This window comes from Drosophila subobscura, chromosome O (genome assembly GCF_008121235.1).
Source record: "Drosophila subobscura isolate 14011-0131.10 chromosome O, UCBerk_Dsub_1.0, whole genome shotgun sequence".
NCBI lineage: Eukaryota > Metazoa > Arthropoda > Insecta > Diptera > Drosophilidae > Drosophila > Drosophila subobscura.
The window spans coordinates 3,454,950-3,478,248 of NC_048533.1; the positions used below are offsets into that span (position 1 = coordinate 3,454,950).

The 23,299-nt window shown below is 43.2% G+C and overlaps 3 protein-coding genes across 14 annotated transcripts; 1 reads left to right on the forward strand and 2 right to left on the reverse strand.

Annotated features, from left to right (window-relative positions):
• The first annotated feature begins 264 nt into the window (after window positions 1–264).
• On the forward strand, window positions 265–7,608 carry LOC117898501 (serine/threonine-protein kinase/endoribonuclease IRE1). Its single transcript, XM_034807943.1, has 7 exons — window positions 265–653; window positions 808–922; window positions 3,844–4,287; window positions 4,350–4,572; window positions 4,633–5,908; window positions 5,968–6,132; window positions 6,194–7,608. The coding sequence occupies exons 1-7, from the start codon at window positions 405–407 to the stop codon at window positions 7,073–7,075; spliced, it is 3,354 nt and encodes a 1,117-aa protein (XP_034663834.1). The 5' UTR covers window positions 265–404; the 3' UTR covers window positions 7,076–7,608.
• Window positions 7,609–7,719: 111 nt separating this feature from the next.
• On the reverse strand, window positions 7,720–14,913 carry LOC117898503 (calcium uptake protein 3, mitochondrial). Of its 12 annotated transcripts, none has more exons than XM_034807945.1 (12): window positions 14,597–14,913; window positions 11,308–11,449; window positions 11,135–11,245; window positions 10,795–10,842; window positions 10,646–10,728; window positions 10,473–10,538; window positions 10,163–10,237; window positions 9,642–9,728; window positions 9,130–9,532; window positions 8,914–9,071; window positions 8,248–8,325; window positions 7,720–8,085 (listed from the first exon to the last, which is right to left on the reverse strand). In XM_034807945.1, exons 1-12 carry the CDS (start codon window positions 14,849–14,851, stop codon window positions 8,002–8,004), a joined length of 1,590 nt encoding a protein of 529 aa, XP_034663836.1. In that variant the 5' UTR covers window positions 14,852–14,913; the 3' UTR covers window positions 7,720–8,001. The 12 variants fall into 12 exon arrangements, with proteins under 12 accessions (XP_034663836.1, XP_034663835.1, XP_034663841.1 ...); XM_034807944.1 differs by having other exon boundaries at window positions 9,130–9,535; window positions 14,597–14,912; XM_034807950.1 differs by lacking the exon at window positions 10,163–10,237 and having other exon boundaries at window positions 14,597–14,912.
• A 4,046-nt stretch (window positions 14,914–18,959) lies between these two features.
• Window positions 18,960–20,261, reverse strand: LOC117898402. The gene is made up of 3 exons (XM_034807763.1): window positions 19,833–20,261; window positions 19,225–19,771; window positions 18,960–19,164 (listed from the first exon to the last, which is right to left on the reverse strand). Exons 1-3 carry the CDS (start codon window positions 19,904–19,906, stop codon window positions 19,003–19,005), a joined length of 783 nt encoding a protein of 260 aa, XP_034663654.1. The 5' UTR covers window positions 19,907–20,261; the 3' UTR covers window positions 18,960–19,002.
• Between the last annotated feature and the right edge of the window lie 3,038 nt (window positions 20,262–23,299).

A 23,299-nucleotide genomic window follows, 5' to 3' on the forward strand; every position in this document is an offset into this window, starting at 1 on the left:
TCCCTTTCATGCAATTGGTAACTTTAAACCCCATGCCATCAAAGAATTATTCAGCACACTCTATTGTCTGTTTTTACTCACACTTACTACGCAGTATAATACTTATACTATTTGGTTAGTGGCAGAACCCTTGCACTCGTACTTTTTGACACCATTGTTAGTGTCGCCGTTTTTCCGACCGGACCACCTATGTATATTATCATCATGGTATCGATAAAACTATTGGTCATTTTGCAACTCTGTATAGACAGATGAGAGAAAGAGAGGAGCCATTCAACTCAATATTCTCAACAATGGCGAATGGAAATAGTGGTCTCATGTGAATGTGAAATGGAAATAAAATGCGTGAATTAAGCCACTGCGAGTGCTGGAAGTGTTTATAAATTGAAATGATATAAGTGGGCATGAAAATATGCCAGAGTTATACAACAAAAACTAATTGCAAGTGCAAAAGAAACCCAAATATTGTACACGGCCTTTCGCTCGCTCCCTCTCTGTCGCCCCTCGTTGCTCCCTCGATGTTGTGCAAAATGAGATTCTGCGTTTTAGTTTGTAGCGTGTTATTTTTGCTTGCCAGCGGCTCGATTGCATCAGCTAATGCCGCTGTCGACTCGGCAGAAGTTGTGAGTGGCAGCAGCTCTGAAGAAAAGACGGTAAGAGGCGGGCGCAGACAAAAGGGCAGGCAGGCAGCCAACCAGCCAGTCAGCCGGGTGGTTTTTACGCATGTCCCACAAATGTCAATTAAATATTTCAACAATTTGTGTGTCATGTTGGTAATCAATTGAGTTTTTAACATTCTTTCCGCAGGACTGCACGGACCTAGCCCGCGATGAGGAGGCCCTGATGGTGTTCTCCACTTTGGGTGGCGGTCTGACAGCCATCGATCCGATTACAAGTGAAATACGCTGGACAATAGCAGATGGTAATTACCCGCACACCACACACATTTCCATTCCCATTCCCATTCCTATTCCCCATTCCCATACACATGGTAGACCGATGCCGACCCGTGCTCTATATTTTAGTTGTGGTTTGTGGCTTCCCCAAAACTTGCTACCCCATTTATGGAGCGTGCCGCTGTGTGTGTGAGACATGAAACACATGCCCTATGCTTATGCACCATATGCACTACGCCGGCATGCGCCTTCCAAGAATTCCCATCAAATGCACTTTGGAATGCAATCTGTGCGAATTTCTGTGCAACATAAACATGCGTTTCGATGAGCTCATCGCTCTCGCCACCGCGGTGACATCCGTAACAACACAAACAGATGGTGAAACGGGAGTACGAGAGAGTGATGTTGTTTCCTTCTCTAAAATTTCCCTCTCCTCTCTCGTCTTTTGTGTTTTTGTGCTGTGCTTGTGACTGAATCTTGTGGACTGATAAGAGGTCTCACGTATATACACAATCTAGACAGGCACACACAATTCCTTTCAATTAAGTTGCCAGCGCGATATCACCAGTTGCTGCTTATGAATACTCTACACCCCGTTTGTGGGTGTCTTTAGACTTTGGAGCGATTTGTCAGACAATTTGAATTATTTATCAGGCGTGACGTTGTGATTTTTAATGGTCTACGGGTTATAATGGCTGTTATAATCTTGCGGTCAAGCTCTAGAATTGTTTTTACCAGTATATTCTACCAAATGGGGAGCTAAAGCATTTTCCAGAATTTAAAACTAGCGCAAAATGGAAATGTGAGTCATAGTCGGAGCGGATCGGAGGTTAAAGAAATATAAACACAAACAGTGAGAGTCTCCAAGCGTTTTGACAGGTGTTTGTTGGTAAAATTGGAGACGTACTTACTAACGAGTCGAATTGCATTATTATTGATTTGTATAGTGTTGTAAAAGATACTTGAAACAAGGCATTTTACACATTATTGCACTGACTAATTGCAAGCAACTGTAGTTAGAGGAATATGACAATAATCCGAAATAATCCTTATATCAGGGTTGCCTGGTTATTGATTACTAATTTCAATTTAAATTCAAAAAGTGCATCCAAAATTCGACCTCCTTTCTGTTTCCTTTTTTTATTGTTTTGATTCCCAGCTCTCTTAGTTTTCCTATTTATAGTACACTTGGGCTTTCTTTTGCGATTGCCTGTGCTAACATTTTCAATTAATAATGCTCTTAAAACTCATTCTGCTGGCCTCCCAATGCACAGTATTTGAGTTATGCCTCCAAATAAATTCCCCAGACAATAATTTCTATCCTCCCAACACATGTGTTTTGGTTTTTGAGAAACGAACCAAAAAAAAGTCCACGCCCCGTAAAGATTGTTTTATGCGATAACTTACTTGCGCATGGATGGATGGATGGGACGTTTTGTATAATTAGAAATTTTCAATGCTGTCGCATGGATTCGGGTTCGGTGGTTCGGGGAACTGCAGTCATCGACACATGTGGACCATAGGTCCCAGGCCTGGTGTGTGACCTGAGGTTTCCAAAGCAAAAAAATCACATCCGTATGCATTGATGCCATTAATTTGTTTGTTTTGAACATACACATTAATTACTACGATTTGCCCAGCCATAACACAACAGATCTATATTTCTGATAAATGTATTTCCGATATTTAGATGGGAATTCGTTTTATTCTTTCAATTCTATTACCTCATCACATGTCGGCGGAAACTTGTTTTTGTGGCGTCTTCTAGCGGTGGCAGCTAATTAGAATCTATATGCTAATGAAAGTGCCCGGCAGGCCCGGAGTGGGTTAAATGACCTGCCCCAGAAATTGATTGTATTGGTAGGATCTATCCAACCCTCTTGTACGACAACCATGTGCATTCGGAGCGGGTAGTGGCTGGCTGTAATTAGTGATAAGAGCTGGCAATAGTAGAGGAATGAGTGAGATTTTATGAAGTGCCTGGAAACGCGTGGGTCTTTGGGTAATATATCAATTTTTGGTGCTCCTCACTTCACTCTCTTTATCGCTGGCAGCAGTAGTCGCCATGCTTTAGCCATTTGCATTTGTCGTTGAAGTCGTTATTTGTTCGTTATTCATTCTGTTGGGCACAGCAGCGATAACATAAATTGCCAACAGGTTGACTGGCTGTTGGTGGAGTAAATAAGTACATCTATGGCATATATCGTATTTGCGCGTGGTTCACAAAACAAAGATCTGACTGCCAGAAGAATGCATGTGGAATTGGTTGTTTAACCAACTGTTGTATGCCTCAAATTACGATCTGGGGGTTTTCAAGGGAAACACAATGTATGTTAATGCATTAAAGGGTTATAGAATGACTCTAAAATCTAGAGTTTTCAGTGGGAAGGGGTTCTTAAATGTTTTATGGCATGGGTTCTGTTTGGTTCTCGTTGCCAACAGACATTTATTATATTGATTACACCTTCTTGCTAGCCTCATTCGGGTGTTTAAAGTTTATAATATAAATAAGATAAGGGTTATCTGGTATGGAATCGATTTTCGACAGATTTTATTACAGCTCCAAGCACTGTTGATTGTAAACCAAGTTGATAAGTGACTTGAAAACATTTCAAATTTGAGGGTACGACAAAAAGGAAGGTTTACATTTTTAGATTTACCATTATAAGTAAATGTATTCATTTGAAAAAATATGAAAGATAGTATATACGGAGATTAGTGTATTGTAATTCCCCATTTTGGCAATGCGAAGAAGATACGCGCAATCTTTGAGTATTTTAAATAAGAATTTATGAATAGTTTCCTCTTTGGCTAGTACTTCAACTGCTTTTGCAATGAACTACTTGCACTGCTTGTTTGATAACTGTCTTTATCGATAACTCACTCAATTGGATAACGAGAATCGATGAGCAATCATTATTAATCACACAATTCTCACCAATTTCAGATCCCCCCATCGTAGCCGAGCCGCAGGAAAATCTCCAAGTGCCACACTTTCTGCCCGACCCGCGAGATGGCAGCATTTATCAGCTGGGCCAGATGGGCAGCCTTAAGAAGCTGCCCTACACCATTCCTCAGCTGGTGGCCAATGCCCCGTGTCGCTCCTCTGATGGGATACTGTACTCTGGCAAGAAGAGCGACACCTGGTACATGGTCGATCCCAAGACAGGGCGACGCGAGAAGGTCATGGGTTTTGGCGATGCCTCAATGGATGGGAAGGAGGGGGAACAGATTGGATGGGCCACCTCGCGGGCCATTTATTTGGGCAGGACACAGTACACGGTGATGATGTTCGATAGCTTGGCCAAGGATAAGAATGCCAAGCCATGGAATATCACATTTTATGACTACAATGCGCTCAGTGCACCGCCAGAGCTGGTCAAGGAGTATGGTGAGTGGAGCAGAGAATCTTTAAGTGTCATTCGTTTGCTAATAAATCTCTTCTTTCCACAGAGTACATTCACCTGACGACCACCACAAATGGACAGATCGTTACCCTAGATCGCAAACAGGGCAAATTCTTGTGGCAGCGAGATCTAAGCAGTCCCGTGGTGGCTGCCTTTCTGCTGGGACCCGATGGACTGCTCAGTGTGCCTTTTACCACGCTCTCGGATGAGGCCTATCAGGCGATACTCGAGGAATCCAAAACAGGGAATGTAAACACCGTGAAACTATTGTAAGCACAGAAAAATCGCTTTCTTTTTTACCTTTACGAAATCATTCTGTACTTTTACAGTCAATCGTTGTATGTGGGCGAGCATCAGAGCGGCTTGTATGCCCTTCCCTCGCTGGTGGATAAGAATACAGCTAGAATTTCCACCACACCACCAGTGAAACTACTCGATGGACCCGTTGGGGAGCAGAATAGCAACAAGGAAACGGATCCCAAGACCGTATACATCAATGATGTGCTGCACGAGCATGCGGGCATCATGTTGGGCCACTACAATATGCCCAATGAAGGGCATGCGAATCTACAGCTATCACCCACGCCCGCAGGTGGCAAAGATGTCCAAAGTCTAGCGACCATCGACAACTACAACGATGGATATGGCCTGCTGGCCAACAATGAGAAGAATGCGGCGGATATTGGTGTGCAAACGGATCCTGAACTCGTCGAGATGGGCATTAATCAGCGGACAAACAGCAACACCATCAATCGCACTAAGACGATCATCCTGCAGAACAGCAACAAGGTGCAGGCATTCATCAATGAGTGGTTTATGGAGCATCCAAGCGGAAAGGTGCACCAGATACTGATTGTCATTGTGCTCGGAATGATTGCGCTGTTCTGGTACACCTGCAGCACCATGCGGGAACTGCAGAAGCAGAGCGAGAATGGCTCCAAAACGCTGGCCATGACCGCAGAGGGCACAAACGGAAGCGGCAGCAAGGGGAGCAACGGCAGCAACATAAGTGCCGAGGATTTGGTGGATCTGGGCAACGGACAGGTGCGTGTCGGCAAGATTAGCTTCAACTCAAACGAAGTGCTGGGCAAGGGCTGCGAGGGCACCTTTGTCTTTAAAGGCTCCTTCGAGGAGCGATCGGTGGCCGTCAAGCGACTCCTGCCCGAGTGCTTTACCTTTGCGGATCGCGAGGTGGCGCTGCTCCGTGAATCGGATGCCCACGAGAATGTTGTGCGCTATTTCTGCACCGAACAGGATCGTCAGTTCCGCTACATAGCCGTGGAGCTGTGTGCCGCCACGCTGCAGGACTACACCGAAGGCGATCGTTCGCTGGAGCTGCAGCATCACATTGATGTGTGGCAAGTGCTTGGCCAGGCGGCCTCCGGACTGAGTCATTTGCACTCCCTGGACATTGTCCATCGGGATATCAAGCCACAGAATGTTCTGATCTCGCTGCCCGATGCCAGGGGCAAGGTGCGAGTAATGATCTCTGATTTTGGACTGTGCAAAAAGTTGAATTTCGGCAAGACGAGCTTCTCCCGCCGCTCGGGCGTTACGGGCACAGATGGTTGGATAGCACCCGAAATGATGAGGGCCCAAAGAACGGTAAGCTATGATTTAAATCTGCCTTTGGGTTATCTTCTGAAACATTTTTCATCTTACAGACCACCGCTGTGGATATCTTTTCGCTGGGCTGTGTCTACTATTATGTTCTGAGCGGAGGCCACCATGCCTTTGGGGACAATCTGAAGCGCCAGGCCAACATACTCTCCCATGAGTACAATCTGTCAAAGCTGCGCTCCGATGATGACAGCGACAATAGCAAGACGGTAAGCATAATGATTTTCCCTTCACTAGATCGTTTCATTAAACTGATCTTCCTTTTGGCAGGTTCTTGCTGAGCAACTCATTTCCGACATGATACACAAGGATCCACAGTCGCGTCCGCCTGCACGCTGCATTGGCAATCATCCTTTGTTTTGGGATGAGCCTAAGATGCTCTCCTTCCTGCAGGATGTGAGCGATCGCGTGGAGAAGCTGCAATTCCATGCAGAGCCTCTCAAATCGCTGGAGAAGAATGGCCGCATTGTGGTGTTGGATGATTGGAATGAGCATTTGGATCCCATGATCACCGATGATCTGCGTAAGTATCGCGGATATATGGGCGCCAGTGTAAGAGATCTGCTGCGGGCGCTGCGCAACAAGAAGCATCACTATCACGAGCTGACGCCAGCTGCCCAGGAAATGCTTGGCTGCATACCGCACGAGTTCACCAACTACTGGGTGGATCGCTTCCCGCAGCTCATATCGCACGCCTATCACGCCTTCAGTATTTGCTCGAATGAGCCCATCTTCAAGCCGTACTACAGTGCCGGCTATCACTTTTCGCGCCCATGGTACTTTGATGCCGACGATGCGCTGTTTCCCCTACTGATGCGGGATCCAAAGCCACTGCCAAAGATGGGCAGCCCCAAGAAGACGCCGCCATCTACGGCCAGTCAACAGCTGCAGTTGCAGCAGCAATTGAAGCTGCGCAAGGGTTCGTACAACTTCCGCAAGGCAAGCGATGAGCTGCCCATTGCGGGGGTGGGACTGCAGCGTAACTTAGACCTGGACCAGTCTCTGGCGCTGGAAGGTGATCCAAAGCGTGATGTGTTTGCCAACTTCAAGTTCCGTCGCTCAAAAGCGGCGGCCAATCGCAGCAACTACAAGGACACGCAGGAGAAGGAGAAGTACGTGAGCTGGACTTTGCCGCCCACAACGCAGGACTAGGACACACAGATAAATCCATTTATTTATCATTTAGATGCAATCATTTATTAATTAATCTATATTTGTTGTTATTTTTAGTTATATTTTGTGCAATTTGTGTACCACATGCAGAGAAAACTATTCCAAAACCAATTCCCTATAATTCAGTAGCAAAAAAAAGGATGAACTTATATATTTTGTATACCGGCAACGAACGCTAGATAGATGTTAACAGAGAGAGGAAAATGATAATGATAATGATATAGAAGATATAGCTGTATAGGGTGTATCCGTCATCTGTCGAATGCACGCAATTTAACTGTGATAATTTTTATTTTTCTGTTTTGCCCGGGTGCAAAGAAATGATCTAGACAAATACGCGTTGGAGTTTTATATTGGAAGATACTTAGATACTATATTTATGCAATAGTTAAGTGCCCTTACCCAACCCCAAGCCCCTGCTGAACTTCCCACACTCCCCTCCCGACCCCCTGACAAGCGGAATATTTAATTCTAAAAATCACTTAGTATTAATTTTTGAGGTGAAGAAAAGAGAAGAAAAAGAGAAAGGAGTAAGAGATCCTTTTGATGCGAATTTTATCTGAATGCATTTTCTAGCAAGTCTTTAAATCTTAATCAAAAATTAAAAGAAAACTAAATAAAAATGTAATAAAAACTTGAAAAAACAATTTATTAATTATGCTATATAACAAAATGGGGGTTCAACAATATTTTCTATGCATTTTCGTGGTTGCGGATGAGAGTTTTTTTCATATTTAACAAATTTCATAAATAATTCGATGCATTAACAATACAATTTTTTGTTTTAAATAATTTCTATACAAGAGATTTTGTTTCTTTGGAAGAAAAATTTGTGGTAACTAGAATTTGGGTTTGTTTCACTTTGGCGTAGATTTTCATAATTTCCTCCCCATCCATTCCTTCCCTTAGTTGGAGGACTTCATGAGGGTCTTCATCTCTTGGCGCACACAGAACCTGAAGGCATCCCAGCCCTCGGACTTGGCCACGGACTGTAAGGAAGGTTTATTTGGAGGATTAGTTAAAGACCAGGCGGAAGGCAGCTCACAAACGAAAAGTGAAAATTGGGGGAGAGACACAAGTGATTGGAGGAGGCAGAACAGAAAAAAGTGAACAGCAAAGTGAAAATTGTGGGTTCGACGGCACCCACTGACCTCCTCTGGGGCACCCTGGGGCTCGAGCGAATCAAGGGGTACCGCTAAACGTTCGTCTAGATCTGGAACATCCTCTTGCTGAGGAAAAGAAAATATAAGCAGCTAAAACGTGGAAAACTGTGACGTAAAATGGTCGCAAATGAATGTAAATGTGGGAAATCTTAATTTAATTGGTTAAAACAAATATAAAACTATAACAAATTAACAATTTTACAATGTTCCTTACATTTTTCAAATGTTTTTGAAGGAATAAAAATCAAATTTCTTGTGCTCATCAGGGTTTAATGATTGTATGGCCAATTTGAGTGTAAAATTAATATTAAAGATAAAATAAAATGTGCCTTTGTTAAGAGAAATTATAAATTAGCTAAGAAAAAACATTAAGCTTAGAGCTAAAATAAAAACGATTACAGTCGAAAACGAAAGCAAACACAAAAACAAATGAGTAACAATGAGATTAGAGAGCTGCAGGACATTCGAGTGTAATGCAAACAAAACAACTAAAACGAGTGATTTAATTAAGCTTATTTAGTGCCACAGCGCATCGCTGTCAATGAAGTAGTCCAAGTGCCTGCAGACGCGATGTCGCCAGGCCACAAATATGGGATAATCGGGCTCGTCATAGGCATCCAGAGCCTCGTTGTAATCAAAGAAACGACCACTTACTTTGAAGCCGCGATGCAGGCGATCCTTCATGATGGCAATAAACTCCTTGTAGGACAACAGACCATCGCCATCGGCATCGAATATGGCAAAGACAGTGTCAATCAAATGCTGACTGAGGCTATAGCCCGTGCAGATCTTGACAGCGCGCGAGAATTCTTCTACAAATATGAGGAAGAAAATGAGTTTCCGTAGAGAGTAAGGAGTAGTTCTACCCACCCTTTGATATGGCCCTATCTGCCAGTGTATACATCCGCATGGCAATTGTAAAATCATCCAAATTGTTGAGAAAATGACAAAAGTCACGAAAATCATGAAAGGTTATGCCCTTTTCATCCTTCACCCGCTCCAGCAGTCGCTCCAGAAAGACATCGTACTCATCGGTGGCCAGATACGTGTAACGCAACAGAATCTTGGCAAAGTCCAGCTCACTGATGATGCTGTTGCCCTTGGAGAACTCATGGAACTCCAGCTCCAGCACCTCTGTCTGCAGATTGTCCATGAAGCGATAGAAATTGTCATAGTTGATGACGCCAGTGCCGCGTTTGCCAAAGAAGTGCAGCTGCAAGGTGGTGGGCACCACATGACGACGTTGCAGTCCCTCGCCATCGTTCACATAGTCCTTCTGGGAATTTTTAAAGGTAGTGGGATTAGTCAAATTGGTAGTTGGTAGCTGGAAGCTGCTAGTTAGTCACACTTTGGGGAGGGGTTATCATGCTGTTGGGTTTTACCTCAATGGGGGGCACTTCATGCTCGAGCTCCTGGGACTCTTGCTCGCCGTGCTTCTCCTTCCAAGCGCCGCTGAAAATGCGCTCCATCTGGGTATATTGAATGTACATGCCGGCGGATAGAGCAGGAATTTGTGGATTTGCGGGTTTGTGTTTGGTTTTAGACAGAGAAGAAAAGTTAGGGAGGTTTTAGTGAGGATTTTGGTTTTTTTGGTGGGAGCTTGGTTTGTCGTTTGTGGGGGGCATCAAAAACGATAAGCGCAGAAGAACAAAAGTAACAAAAAGTAACTTTAAACAGCAATACAAAAGATACAAAAGATGTACTTAAAGCAAAAACAAATATACATTTAGAAATATGATCTATAACGTAACGTAACATAAACAAAACGAAACGTAGCACAACGTAAGCATACATGGGACTTGTGCGATTTTGTGGCCTTTGTTTTGAGCCTTCTTTTTGCTCTTTGCAGCGAAGCCAACATAACTTGTATACGATTTTTATTTGATTTAATTCTCCCACTTACAAGACCCTTCTTAGCCATGGGCATGCGGCTATTCTGCATGTCTCTTTGCTCATCATAGGACACTAAACGCGATAGCTAACATACGAGTGGGGGATACGTGAGGGTTTTAACAAATAAAACAAATTGTACATTAAACATAAATATAAGTGTAGAAGAATCAATAGAAATCATAGCTTAATTGATAGGTTTTTGGTGTGCCCGTTAAGTGCAGCTTACTTCCATTGCCCTTAGGCTGGCTTAAACGAATTATCATTTTTAAATTAAATTGTAGACTTAACTTAAATCAAATAAAAGGAAAAATAATGCTTACAATTCGCTTGGTTTGGGGATCAACATTTTGATTCTCTTTAAAGGCGCCCGCCAAAATGGAAACTATCTAATGAATAAAATTTGTAATATAAATTATAAATAAATCATACGAAAAGCCAATACGAAGAAGCCATAAATGTGGCGGCACCTAGAAGCAGCAGCACCACTATTTACCACTAGAAATTCGTCTTTGTCCACGCGCTGATTGCCGTCCGTGTCGAACATGTTGAAGGCAATGCGAAAACCAGATTTGGGTTCTGTAAAATTATGGAAAAAGGCTTAATTTGGGGTTACTTTTGAGGTTTAATCAGGAAACTACTTACTTGTGAGAATGGAGAGCAAGAACAGGTATTCCGTGTAGGAGACAATGCCTGCAATTTAAGAGGAAAGTTTATTACGGAAATAAACCATGAATGCAACTATAAACGCAGCGTTTAAGAGCTTAGAGAAAGATGTAGTTAAAACCCATGTGACTATAATCGAAAGATTCCTTAAAGCTTGGGTATTTATATGATTTGTTGGTTATCTGGTTATCTCATACGATCGAGACTTTAAAGCTGCCAATAGTAGGATGTTTTTCCAGTAGGAATGTAGAACAGAACATGATTAAATTCTAATCTCTCTAAGCTCCCAAAACGCTCATAATGTACTGCTGTCGTTTACCCTTATCCCTCAAATTCCGAAACAGCCGTGTGGAGCCCTTCTTCAATGCGGGTGTATTTTCCTTGTATTTGTCCACCTCATCGCTGGATAGCTGCCGGCGCTTTAAGCGAGCTGCAAAAACAAAAACAAATTAGAATAAATATTCATAAGAAATATCTCAAAATGAAACTCACGTCTGGGCTCTTGTTCCACGACAGACTCTAGAAAATCCTGGGGCGTCATGTACAACTGATCATCGTACTCCACGGAGGCAAATTTGATGAAGCGACGCTCGCGTGCCGTCAGCTTGACATTCTCCAGTTCGCTATCATCGCGCTGGAAAGGAATGGATGCGGAATGGGTTTAATATTGAATCAGAGCCAAATCGAAAGGATGAAGGAAGGTAACTTAATATGCCTGCTCTGGTCTTGCCGTTGTTGTGCGTATTTGGTGGGGAATAACTCTCGTATAATTGAAATAAATCAATGAAATGATTGGATCGCGCCACGACCAACGATATTTCCGCCGCTTGGTCACAAAGGCCGTCACCCGACAACAAAAGCTTTGGCTTTGGCCTGGGGGACTGCAATCTGCTGCGAGGTCTCCCATCTGGTGACGTTTTGATTAATGCCTGCCTGGTGTCCAGTGCCCAGTGCCCAGTGGGCATCCAACTGCGCTCCGAAATATTAATTTGATCCGGTTTTCGGATCGTGCATGTAGATCTTTCGCATTTAATTCGCATTTTGATGATCGACTTGGACAGGATTCCCACGTTGTGATGTTGCCTTTGGCAAATAAAGTGTCAAATTGATTTTGAGAACATTTTGTGAGGGTATCATCTCTCTCCCTTCTTCATCCTCATAAATCTGACATTTAATGCCACCCACAAAACCCGAAAAAAATGTAATCTAGACCCTGTCTCGTAGGGGGGCCCACAGGAATGACTCAATTGTATTTTATTTGTGGTGCAAAGACAACTCCCAGGCCATAACTCTACTCCTCCTCCGCCTCCTACTGCTCCTCCCAGGAGTACCCTGCCACAGACACTCATTCAATTCAATTCGAATCTCCGATGTCTGAACAAAGGCCAATTTGAATGTTAGACATGTGCAGCAAACACTTCGCAACGGCCACGCCCACGTCTTCAAGAACGAAATAAGACCAAAACACCGAGAGGCACCACAGATACAATTCCTCATAAAGCCAAAAGCTGACATCATTCTGCAGGCTGCAGTCGTCGCAAGGAACAGTAGTTCAAGAGTACAATTCAATTATGGCAATTTTTCGAGGGTTTTATGATCAGAGAAAATTTGAAGTAACCTTGGAAGTGGAGTAAAAAACTACGAACAGGACAGGACACAGATTGGGAGACTTAAAATCAGGCTTATTTCGGGAATAACATTCATAGAAAATTATTTTAAAATTAACGAAAATATGAGCATATTTCGGGCCCTGGATAATTTCTTTGAGTAAGAACTAGATTAAGAATTATAACCATGATAATAAGTTCTTCCTTCAGAAGTTGTTTCTCCAACTAAATCTCTAACATTTTGAGCTCCTTTCTATACCCAAAAACCCCCGTCTTATATTTGCTAATTTCCATGGCTTCGGCACCACTGTGCTGGTGGACCTGGTAGCTCGGGTGTACAAGGAGAGATTTGATGTGGCTGCAGGCGCTGCTGGCTTTATAGGCAACAATTAAAACTCATTCATCATCATCAGGCGCAGTCGTCGGCGCAGTTGTCATAACACACATGTCAGGGACAAACCAAAACTCAAAATCCAAATCTCCGGATTGAAGCTCAGGCCAGGCCACGCCTGCGTCTGGCATTGGGCGATGGGGGGGGGAGGGACATGTTTGGTGGGTGTATCAAATCCGTTAACCAGATCGATTGATAGATAAATTTATCAGTAACTGGCATTCTGTCAGCATTCAGAGCCGCAGGAGAGTGAGAACAGAACATTGGATAGTCGCCGCCGCCGCCGCCTGCAGGTGCGTGGGCGTATCGTATCATAACTACTTTGCCACTTCATCATATCATATCATATATCTCCCTGCCGCTGCTGCCGCGGTAATGCATTTTTCAAGGTGTGTGGTGCATGATTTCATATGAATTTGTGGCACTTACAATGTGGCATTAAGAGTATTTGATCTTGAGATATTTAAGATGGGATTTGATGTGGGATTTCGTATGGAATTGAAAGATATTTAATGATATGTAAATGAAGATTTGGGTAGGTAGTGTATGAATATTTAAGGAATGAAGGAAATTAAGGATTTATTTAGCTGAATTCTGGAGAAAAATCCATTTATTTGCTGGGTAAAATCTAAAATTGAAATCCTGTCTAAAACTTTCCTTCCATCCGAGCTGTTTGCTTTGGTTTCAGGTGAATTATGAATGGCATTTCCTGAGGGAGTCAACACTATCAATAGAGGGATTTCTTTACCCAATCCACATGACTAACGCCCCTTCCCCTAAGCACCATACAAAGTACTTGGCAATATAATCCTATCTCTCACCTACTTCCAAAGCTTTATGCTCTGATAAGCAATTGCTCAGAGCCCTCTCCCCTACCCCTACCAATGTAAATATTAACATTTCACACCACAAATCGTGGAAGTACTCATAGGGGTCTGGTCTTATCGTCGGACACCCTCTATAGGGCGGCACGCACCGCACATCACCGTCTGTCTGGTGGGTCCGAGCCAGAGACAATGTCAACAGGTTGACAAATGACGGGTAGATAGTGCCTGCGGGTTTAATTGGTGATTTTGGATACCCTTTGGGCCGAGTAGGCCCCTGGAAGTTTTTTATTTGTGGATATATTACAGTGAAACTTTACGAGCAGAATTTCTAGGGATTCATTTATAGTTATGCAAAATTTCATCAACATCAGTTAACAATATCACATAGCAACCAAGCAAAATCACAATCTCTTAGGGTATTTAATGCTTCGTTGACCAAGCAGCAATTACGCCCCTAACTATTGTTGATTTTTTGTTATTTCATTGAACTTGGAACCAAAACGAAAACCAAAAGCGACAACAAAAATTACAACACATTCAATGGGGAGTGAGCAGTGATAACGGCCCTGAACCAAATTTCTGGTTTTTCCAACGTGTGGGACTGCATACAAACCCACGGAATACACAGATCGAAAGGCAATTGCCATTAAAGAGCTAATTAAACCATTGATTAGCTAAACAAACTAATTAAAACGTAAATGAACTCATAAAAATCCGATGTAGTGCAGCGAATATCGCGAGCAAAACAAAACAAAACAATAGAAAACAGCTGACGGCTAGCGTAACGATAGAAGCAACACTGTCGCAGCTACGGTATAGCGTAACGTAGCGCAGAACCACCACAATCTAAAAATAGATGCGCAAGTCTTTTCACGTCCATAAAAATTATTGACTTTTTCACACCAGGCACAACACTTATTTGCATTCTTCTGCTGCACTTTTGTGCACATAATTACCATGCGTTTCTTCAGGCTCACTGCATTCACGGGATTATCCAGCGCACGCAGTTTTATAATTGCAATGACGGCGGCCACGGAAATTGCACTGCCGCCCAACAGCGAAAACAAGCGACGCGTTTTTTTGCTAAATCCGCCTGGATTCGCCGGTCCACTTGAGTATTTGGCATATCTGCACACGGCCACGCCCACGCTGGTGCGTTGTGTGATTAGTGCGCCTGTTTTAACCGTTAATCGGGCGACTAAATTGGCCATTTTTGTGCGGGTCGAGGTAAAAAAAAAGCGAAACAGTCAACGAATGACAAATGGGAAGACGTGAAACGTAAGCGCGGTCGGTTTGCTTGCGTAGTGCTAAGCAGTGTTGCCAGACGGCGGTAAATGAGTCAGAGCTGCATCTAGCCGGCGGGCAAAGTGGCGCGTAATTTGAAATTCATTGTGTGATAAATGGAAATTATTTATATTATAAGCTGATAAATATATACAACACGTGGGTAAGTTTAGAAAAAAAACTTACTGTAAAATTATGAGTAAGCTTTAACAACTGTTACTCATTTTGCAATAAAAATCTGCATATTATACTCTTGAGTAGTTCTCATAGAATGGGTCTACGTGCCCAGGTTCACACAGAACCGCAGCCAAAACAGATTTCCAGAAATTATTTCCAATTTGAAATCCTGGCAGCGTCAATTGTTGCGGTTTGCCGCCTTTGACGTCCGATATTCCACCCTACCAAAACCTTGGATATTTTTGGCACACAACTATTGTGTTTTTGGTTATTTTTTATGGTGCATGACCATAATGTTTGCCGATGACGCGGCCACCCGGGGGAATTACGCAAACGAAATAGAAATTTCTGACCCAAAGCGCGTCAAGAGTCCAAAGGTTCCTTCGGTTGAGTCATTTTGGTGGGGATATCGGGCTAAGAATTATGTCAAAAATGCAACTAGAAAACTCAACAATCAATAAAAATGTCGAAATATTTTATGGCCAAACAAATGACAATAAAATGATCTAACAAAAAATAAATAAAAACCAAACCTGTTGCACCATGAAAATTCCACAAACAAAAATTCAACAGAAATGTTTGTCTGTTCTTTTGGTATTCGGAATTCTCTTTGGTAAATAAATACATATCAATTTCATTTGATCGGCGAAACCTTATACCCTCCACCCCCCGCTCTCTCAGGTGTATACCCCTGATAGTTGACACTTTTTGTAGTAGGAGGAGCAGCAGTCTTACTCGATGAACTCTCAATATCCGCGGGCACGTCGGAGAGTCGCCTGCGCCTGTGACTTGCATCTTGGCTGGCAGCTTCCTGCTCTCTGGTTTCGTTATGAGCTCGTAAATTATTTGTTTCAATTTTTAACTGCAGCATTGTGTTTCCATTCCTGCCTTCCATTTCCTGCGAAAGTTGTAAAAGAAGTAACCGAAATGGGGTCTGGGGCGCCACTCCAATCGATTCGTAAGGCCCGCAAAGATCCGTTTGCAAACACATAAAAATGGTGCAGTGTTGACGCCTTCTCCTGCTTGTAAATATCCTCGAGGCGTGCCACACAATCCTCCTGCCTTGTGCAATATTCAATATTTTTGGTTGGTAATAAAGTTGTTTCAATTAGGGTTTCCCGAAAAATACGAGTATAAGAAAAAAATATATACTTGGAAGCTTAGCGCCGGTCAGTAAGCCCTTGAGGCTGTTCTTTTGGTGGTTCCCTTTTTGGTTTTTGCTGTTTTTTTGTTTACCAGTTAATTAGTTTGGCATTTTGCTGGAACTGGAATTGGTCTTTAGGCCCTGCGATTAGGTAATGTTTCAAGAGCGGCAGAGACAGCCAGCGGCATTTTTGGGCATGGGCCTGGGCCTGCGTTCGAGATTCTTTTTGGGTTTGCCGCATCATTTAACGGTGAAATTGATATACGAGGCTGAACTGACACTCAAGAAAAGGCAGAGAACAAACTGGAAATCAGATTATTGATTTCATTGGAAGTCGCTGAGGCTGTAGATGATATCAGTACAACAAAAACAATAACAAAAAGTTCAATGTCAATCAATTGAGAGAAAGGTTTTCGAGGGGGTGGCCCACCTGTTGAGCGAAGTTCACTCGAAGTTCATTGAGTTGCAATTAAACAAATGAAAAGATAAATACAAAAAGAAGTAAGTCAGAGAGGAGGAGGAGGAGGTGGAGCTGGGACCACACACACGCACACACAAGGCGCTGGCTCTGTCACACACACAAAAATATAATAAATCTCAATGGCACATGCGGGAATAAAAGTGTAGAAGGAGAGCCATCCGTCCTCTTGGATGCATCACCTTCAAGAAAACACCACAGAAAAAAGGGTGCCAACTTCTTACCTAAGGATGGCTACTGCGAGAGAGGGGGAAAGAGGCATGGCAACCGGTTTGTGGTTGTGTGTTCTTGCGGCCTCTAACATGTTGATTTATGCCTTGCCCCTGGGTCATGACCATCAACTGCATCCAGGGACTGCCATCCACAAATAGAAGCCGCTCCAATTACATCACTCAAACTACAGTTAAGGTGGAAAAACACTCTCAGGAGCTGGAACTGGTACTCGCCAGCTGGAACTGGAACGTCGTTTGGCTGTCACATTAGGCCACACTAATCAGACAGATAGCCAAGTTTATCGCCTGGACAAGATCTACAAAGGATTAACCAGTCTAGACTACAGAACTTTGTGCTCTTTAACGGTGTTGTTGCTGCTCGCTCTCCAAGGCCGGTTTTTTGCCCAACTGGCGCTAGTGGCCCCAAAAAATTGGGCACCCCAAAGACACACCAGACGAAACATCAGTTTCCACGCGCCCAAATGGGCCTTTGTTGTCTCTCTACACGATTGCTTCTTTGATTAAGTTCTGATATCTTTTTGAAGTGGGTAACCCGAGATATGCACCTTAGCCTCCTCCTAGCCCCTCCCCTTTCCCTTCAATTTTTATTAATTGTTATTGCCAGCTAGATCCATAAATTTACATAGAACACATGCATATCCATTGGTCTCCATTGGCCGTTCCACTGATTTTGTTAATAGCCCAGATATTGATATCGATTTCGTTGGCAGTCCAGTCCACGGCCCAGTCCAGGCACAATAAAAATTGCTCACATTTACGAGTAGTAGTAGATTGTGGGATGAAAGGCGATCTATTGACTGAATCGTTGCCATAGAGCATGGGACACAATGAGCGATTGTGGGACCCCACCAGAGAGACCAGAAGAATGTTTAACCCAAAAGACAAGAAGCTTTTGGAAATTTGAATTTCGGTAGATCAGATGGGAAAGTTGTGCATTGAAATGGTGGATAGATTAAAGCAGATGAGGCAGAACTGCGTTTTGGGGCTGTAGTGCTCTGGGTAGTGTCGATAGAAAAAGGTGTAGAGTGCATAGTTTTAGAGATAAAAGGTTGAAATTGAGTAGAAATTGGTATTTATCTATCAACTTGGAGTATGTAAAGTTTCATCAAAATTGAATCATATTTAAGTTCAAAATAGCAACCCAAACAAAACATTTATTTTCAATCTTTACAGTAAAAGTCTTCTTGAAATTCCTCTAAATATAGCTCCTACCTCCTTTAGATTTACCCTCAGCTCTCCCATTTTCATTACCTAGTTCAGGGTTGCACAGTTTTCAAGGTGCCCTTCGTTGAAACGCTCATCAATTGCTCAACACAGCAAACAGTGCTCCAAAATTCAATTAAATTCAGGCAGCAAATTTATTAAATTGCCATCGATGGCTGCCAAATTAAAATGTCAACGGCACCGACAACAGACAGACAGAAACAGACAGACACTGGTTGAGGGGCGTCAGAAAAGTGTCATAAACTTGTTTGACAGATTTCTTTTGATTCATTGGTGGCCCTCGCATAAATAAAGCTGGCAAAATTTCGCTGGGCGTGGTCCACCAAAGTCAATGCGAGATGCATAAATATTTTGGCAAACCAAATGAGATTCGATTCATTTAGCTGTCAACGTCACCCGCACAGCGCCAAAGGAATGCACAAACCAGATTCAGATTCAGATTCAGTTCGAGATCCAGATCCACATCCAATCATTGCATGTGCCGCACTCATAATTCTTAAGCGCAAGATGATGACATTCGAAATGGGCTAAAAGGAGGCGCCAGAATGTACAAGAATTGACTCATGAATTGGAGTCTGAAGCTGTGGTCTGTGGTCTCTTGCCTGTGGTCTCTGATCCAGCAACTAACTATCCAAACAGCTTGAAGCACCTGCCAACGGGTTCCGTTCCTCGCTGGTGATTCCATCCATCAGGTGCAACTTTTTTTACGATCATTGCCCAACGCTCACCTGGGGGCGTGGCGTTAAGTGTGCAGTAAATTCGAATCAAAGTGGAGCCACTTTTGGTGTTGGGTTTGTTGGTTTATTGGGCGGGTGGGCAGCTCTAAAAACTATTGCTTGGTGGCAGCTCCTCAATTCGAAGCAAATGCTGAATCAGGGCTCTGTTTAAATCGGGTATTAATTCATTGATATTCAGCACGTCGAGGCAGGGTGAAGTGTTGATGTACCAGCCATCAGAGAGGACCGAATCCGCGGCTTTGAATATCTGTCAGAAAAGGAGGGGAATGCTTGAGGGAATATTTCATAGCTTTATCCTTGACCCTACCTTTCTGCAAATGTTGACAAATTCACGTATATAAGCCATTATCCCTGGCTCAGGGTCAGTTGCGGGTCTCTGATCGGTGGTGAGCGGACGGGAGAGATAATCCAAACTCGATTCAATGCACAATGCCCGCAGATTGGGCGTGTATCTGCTCCACCAGCAGGCGCACTGTAGCCCAATCGCCTCTCGTGCATTCTCCATCAGGGTGCGTCGTTGCAGCTTCCACATCTTGCGCTGGTACAGCACATGATCCAGGGCAGCAGTCAGACCCGGCACCGAGCCATGCAGCTCGTAGCGCGAGTCCACGGGCGGGATGCTGTCCAGCTGCTGAAGCTCCTGCTGCTTCTGGTGCTGCTGCAGTATGTAGTCTGTGGAGGCCTCAAATTCGGAGAGCAAACGCTCGGAGGAGCTGCATCTGGAGTTGGTTTCCGAGTGATAGCCACGAAAGCGTCGAGGATTTGCAGCCCAATCCGCGCCGCCAGTGAAACGAAAGCTGCGCTGTGGCATTCTCGATCGACATGGGCGCTGTGTCTTGGATGTTTTGTGGGGTCTTAGGGGGGTTTATATCTCTGTGAGCGATAGAAATCTCAAAGGAGAATCGTTTGTCGTACCTTTCTGGACCAAAACATCTGCGTATGCCAGAGTAAATGTTCTCCACAACCATCGCTAGTTCGAGCGTCGGCATTTTGTCGTTGGTTTGGGGGCTACTTTTTTTTGAAAATGTTTTTTTGATGTTATAACTTTAAAATTTTGTACAATTTGTTCTCAATTCGCTTAGCCCCCGCCCCGCTCTATCAACGTATCAATTGTACACGCCTGCCCTGATGTGGCCTTTGAGCCCTTCGGCACTTTCGGAGCGCCTCCATCGCCCTATTGTGTTCCCTGATCATGGCAACGGCAGATTCGCACATTGGCAGCCAAACTTTATGCCAAAACAGAGAGCAAGCCGGCAAGATAAGCGGCAACACAAATATCAGAAGGGAATAAAACATTTTTGCTTATTTTTTGAACCGAAATGTTGTTGGTTTAATTTAGAAGAAAGTCAAATGCTGGAATGCTGGAATTTTGATTTATAACAGAGTTCCGATAGATCTCAGCCATAGTGGGGGAAATGGGTGTAGAGCTCAAGGCCCACTCGGCAAGGAACACAGATGTAATTTATGGCTCACATAATTTGCATTGCAATCCAAAACAAAATATTTACGTATCAATTATTGTGATTAGAGCGAAGTGCCACTGCTACTGCCACTCGTAGCACTTCCAGCATAATCGATCACTCAGCTGGCGGTTTTCTCATTACCGATATAGATAGAGATGCAGATAGGGATGTAGACACAGATGCAGATACAGATCCAGATACGAATCTTAAGTTCAATCTAATGCGATCGGAGTACGACAACAACATTTCACTTTAACCACTAATTTTATTTGCATTTGCTTTAACCCCTTGGTATGTATAGAATATATCCATTACTTAAACTATTTACAAGTACTCCTGATAAATAGATAAAATTCCATGTTAAGTCTGTTACAAATTTCAGGGAAAAGACTGAACAGGAGAGTACATTTTGTGGATGGTTTTAAGGATTTGGAATGGTATTATAAATTACGATATGGGAGAATGGTGGAGGATCTGTCTCAAGACCTTCATTAATAACAAAGAAACGTATGGAAATAAAGAGACTACAGGCCCCAAAACATAATTCCAAAGAGACTAACTGGTAGAGAGTTATTAGGGACAGAAAAAGAAAGTTATGTAGGCTTCATATTTGTGAACAATCCTAGTATTTAATGAGCATAGGCCAGAGAATAAACCTTTATCCTCCTAAATCCTCTTGTCCGCTTTCTATCTTCTAAAAAGCTAAGGGTTTTCACTTTTTTTTATTATTATACAAATTTATTATAGATATTTCGTAGGTAATATTACAAATATTTCCATGTTTCCTTGCACTCCCGCGTCAAGGGTTAACTAACATGTTTTTGTATATTAAACAAAGCGAGACAACAACTTGTTGCTGGTCACTTGGCTAAAGACAAAAGACAGGCCAGGCAGCAGCAGATTGGTTACCGATTGGTTTTTAATTGATTCGATTTGAATTGAGCTGAGCCGATCTGTATGACGGCTGGCTGCATGTTCGTCGCCATTTCGCTGACAGCCGACTATTACAATTTTATTAACATAAATTATTGCATTTACAGATACTTTGCGTCTCTGTGATTAGCTCCGATGGCAGCCTAATGGCTCTGCTAATACCTTGCTAATGGCATACCAATGCTTTCCCAAATGCTGCGCCAATACACTTATTGATCATCCATCGATGGCAGATGCTTTTCAAGAAGAAATCAGATCGTTTTTGTCTACCAATTTATAAACCAGTGGAAATCATGTCCGCTGACAGTGGACATGACAATGTATTTTGTAATTGAATACGCGACGTGAATGGAACAATTGCAAACGCGCAGATACAGATAGCGATCTACTAGATACATTTCTGTGTAGACAAGGAAAAAGCCGCCAACCTTGGATGCTGGAGCTGGAGCTGGCGCGTTTTTAAACGCCCGCGAAACGCGCGCACGCTCTGAGACCAGCAAGGTGTAAACATGGAGTCTGGTTTTTTGGTCGGTAGGGGACTGCCGGGGCAGCTGCCTCATTTATTTCACATATTTAAATGCTGTGGCAAACACCTCTCCGCACACTGGGTGCATCACTTGCCACACATTTTCGGTTGGTTTCGTTTCGTTTCGTTTCGGCTACGGTCTTATTTTTTTTTGTAAATTAATTAAATTAACATCTTGCGGAAGGCCGAAGGAGCAGCGGCAGTTGCAGTTTACGTGGAAAAAGGGTCAAAGGTCTCTTTTCTCTCACTTGTGTTGAGGCGACCACATTAAGCTGTGGAACACTCAACTGGCGGGTTAATTAAGTCATTAGCCCGAAAAATGTCCTGCCGCTGCTGCTGCTCCTTAATTAATCATTTTAATTGTCTGCCTGCATTCTGAAGGATAATCGGGGGTAAAAGTGGGGATAGGCTATGCCTAAAATCAACAGAGTCAAAAGGCTGCTCTCTCGCTCGGTCTCTAGAAAACTGCGGGGGAGCCGCACTCACGCACAGCCTGTGTCGTAGGTTATTTATAGGGTCATCACTCGAGAGGGATGGGGAGGGAGGAAAATGAAAGGCCAAGGGCAAGGGACACGGACATTTGACATGTGCTCGGGGGCACGTCTCGAAGGCGAGAAATTCTCGGGGCACACAAATGTTGTCGTTGAAACTTAATTGAGTTAATTGTTTTGGGGCAGCAGCATTAGCAGCCCCACTTTTGTGGAAACACTTAAGAAAAAGTTGTGAGTGAAGGAAACTAAAAGAAATTTCAAGTTTACAATTGCAAAGAAAAGAAAGGAAATAGATTAGACAATGGGGTTTGAGACAGATGAAAGAAGACATGGAATTCCTTAAGAGGATCTGTAAGCATAGTTTATTTATTTTAGAGCAAATCCTTCTAAGATGTATGTATGTATGTTTCAGTTATGAGTCAGAGATTCTTTTCGTAGCTAAAAATATATTTCGTGCAATTTCTTCTTTGCACTAGGAAACCCCTGTCAAACCTTACCCTTGAGTGCTGCCCTTCCATTTTCCACAGAATGCCAACAAAGAGAGTTCCCAAAATCTTTATCTTTTGGCCTTATCGCTAGATAGTGTCTTTATCTACGCATCGTTGACGCAGTCAGCAGTCATTAGGCGTGACGTGGTCTATCCCCAGAAGTAGATATTTTTGCGGGGCATTGTCAAGTTCAATGTACATTATATTTTGCACCAAAAGTGGGACTCTCTCTCTCTCCCGGGCCCATGTGATTTTTGACCATGCAGATAAGATAAATATTCGCGCTGGAATTTCTCGTGCCTAAACAGCCAAAGTTGATCTGCATTTGACAGCAGCTGAGGCACTTTGAGCCACGATTTAGTGAGCCCAAAATACTTTTTGTGTTGCAGTAAATAGATCAATAAACGGTCAAAGGCTGTTTGCTTATCAGTCGCCTAATCAAACTGTGCCGATTGGACGTTCCCCCCTGCTGTTGTAGACC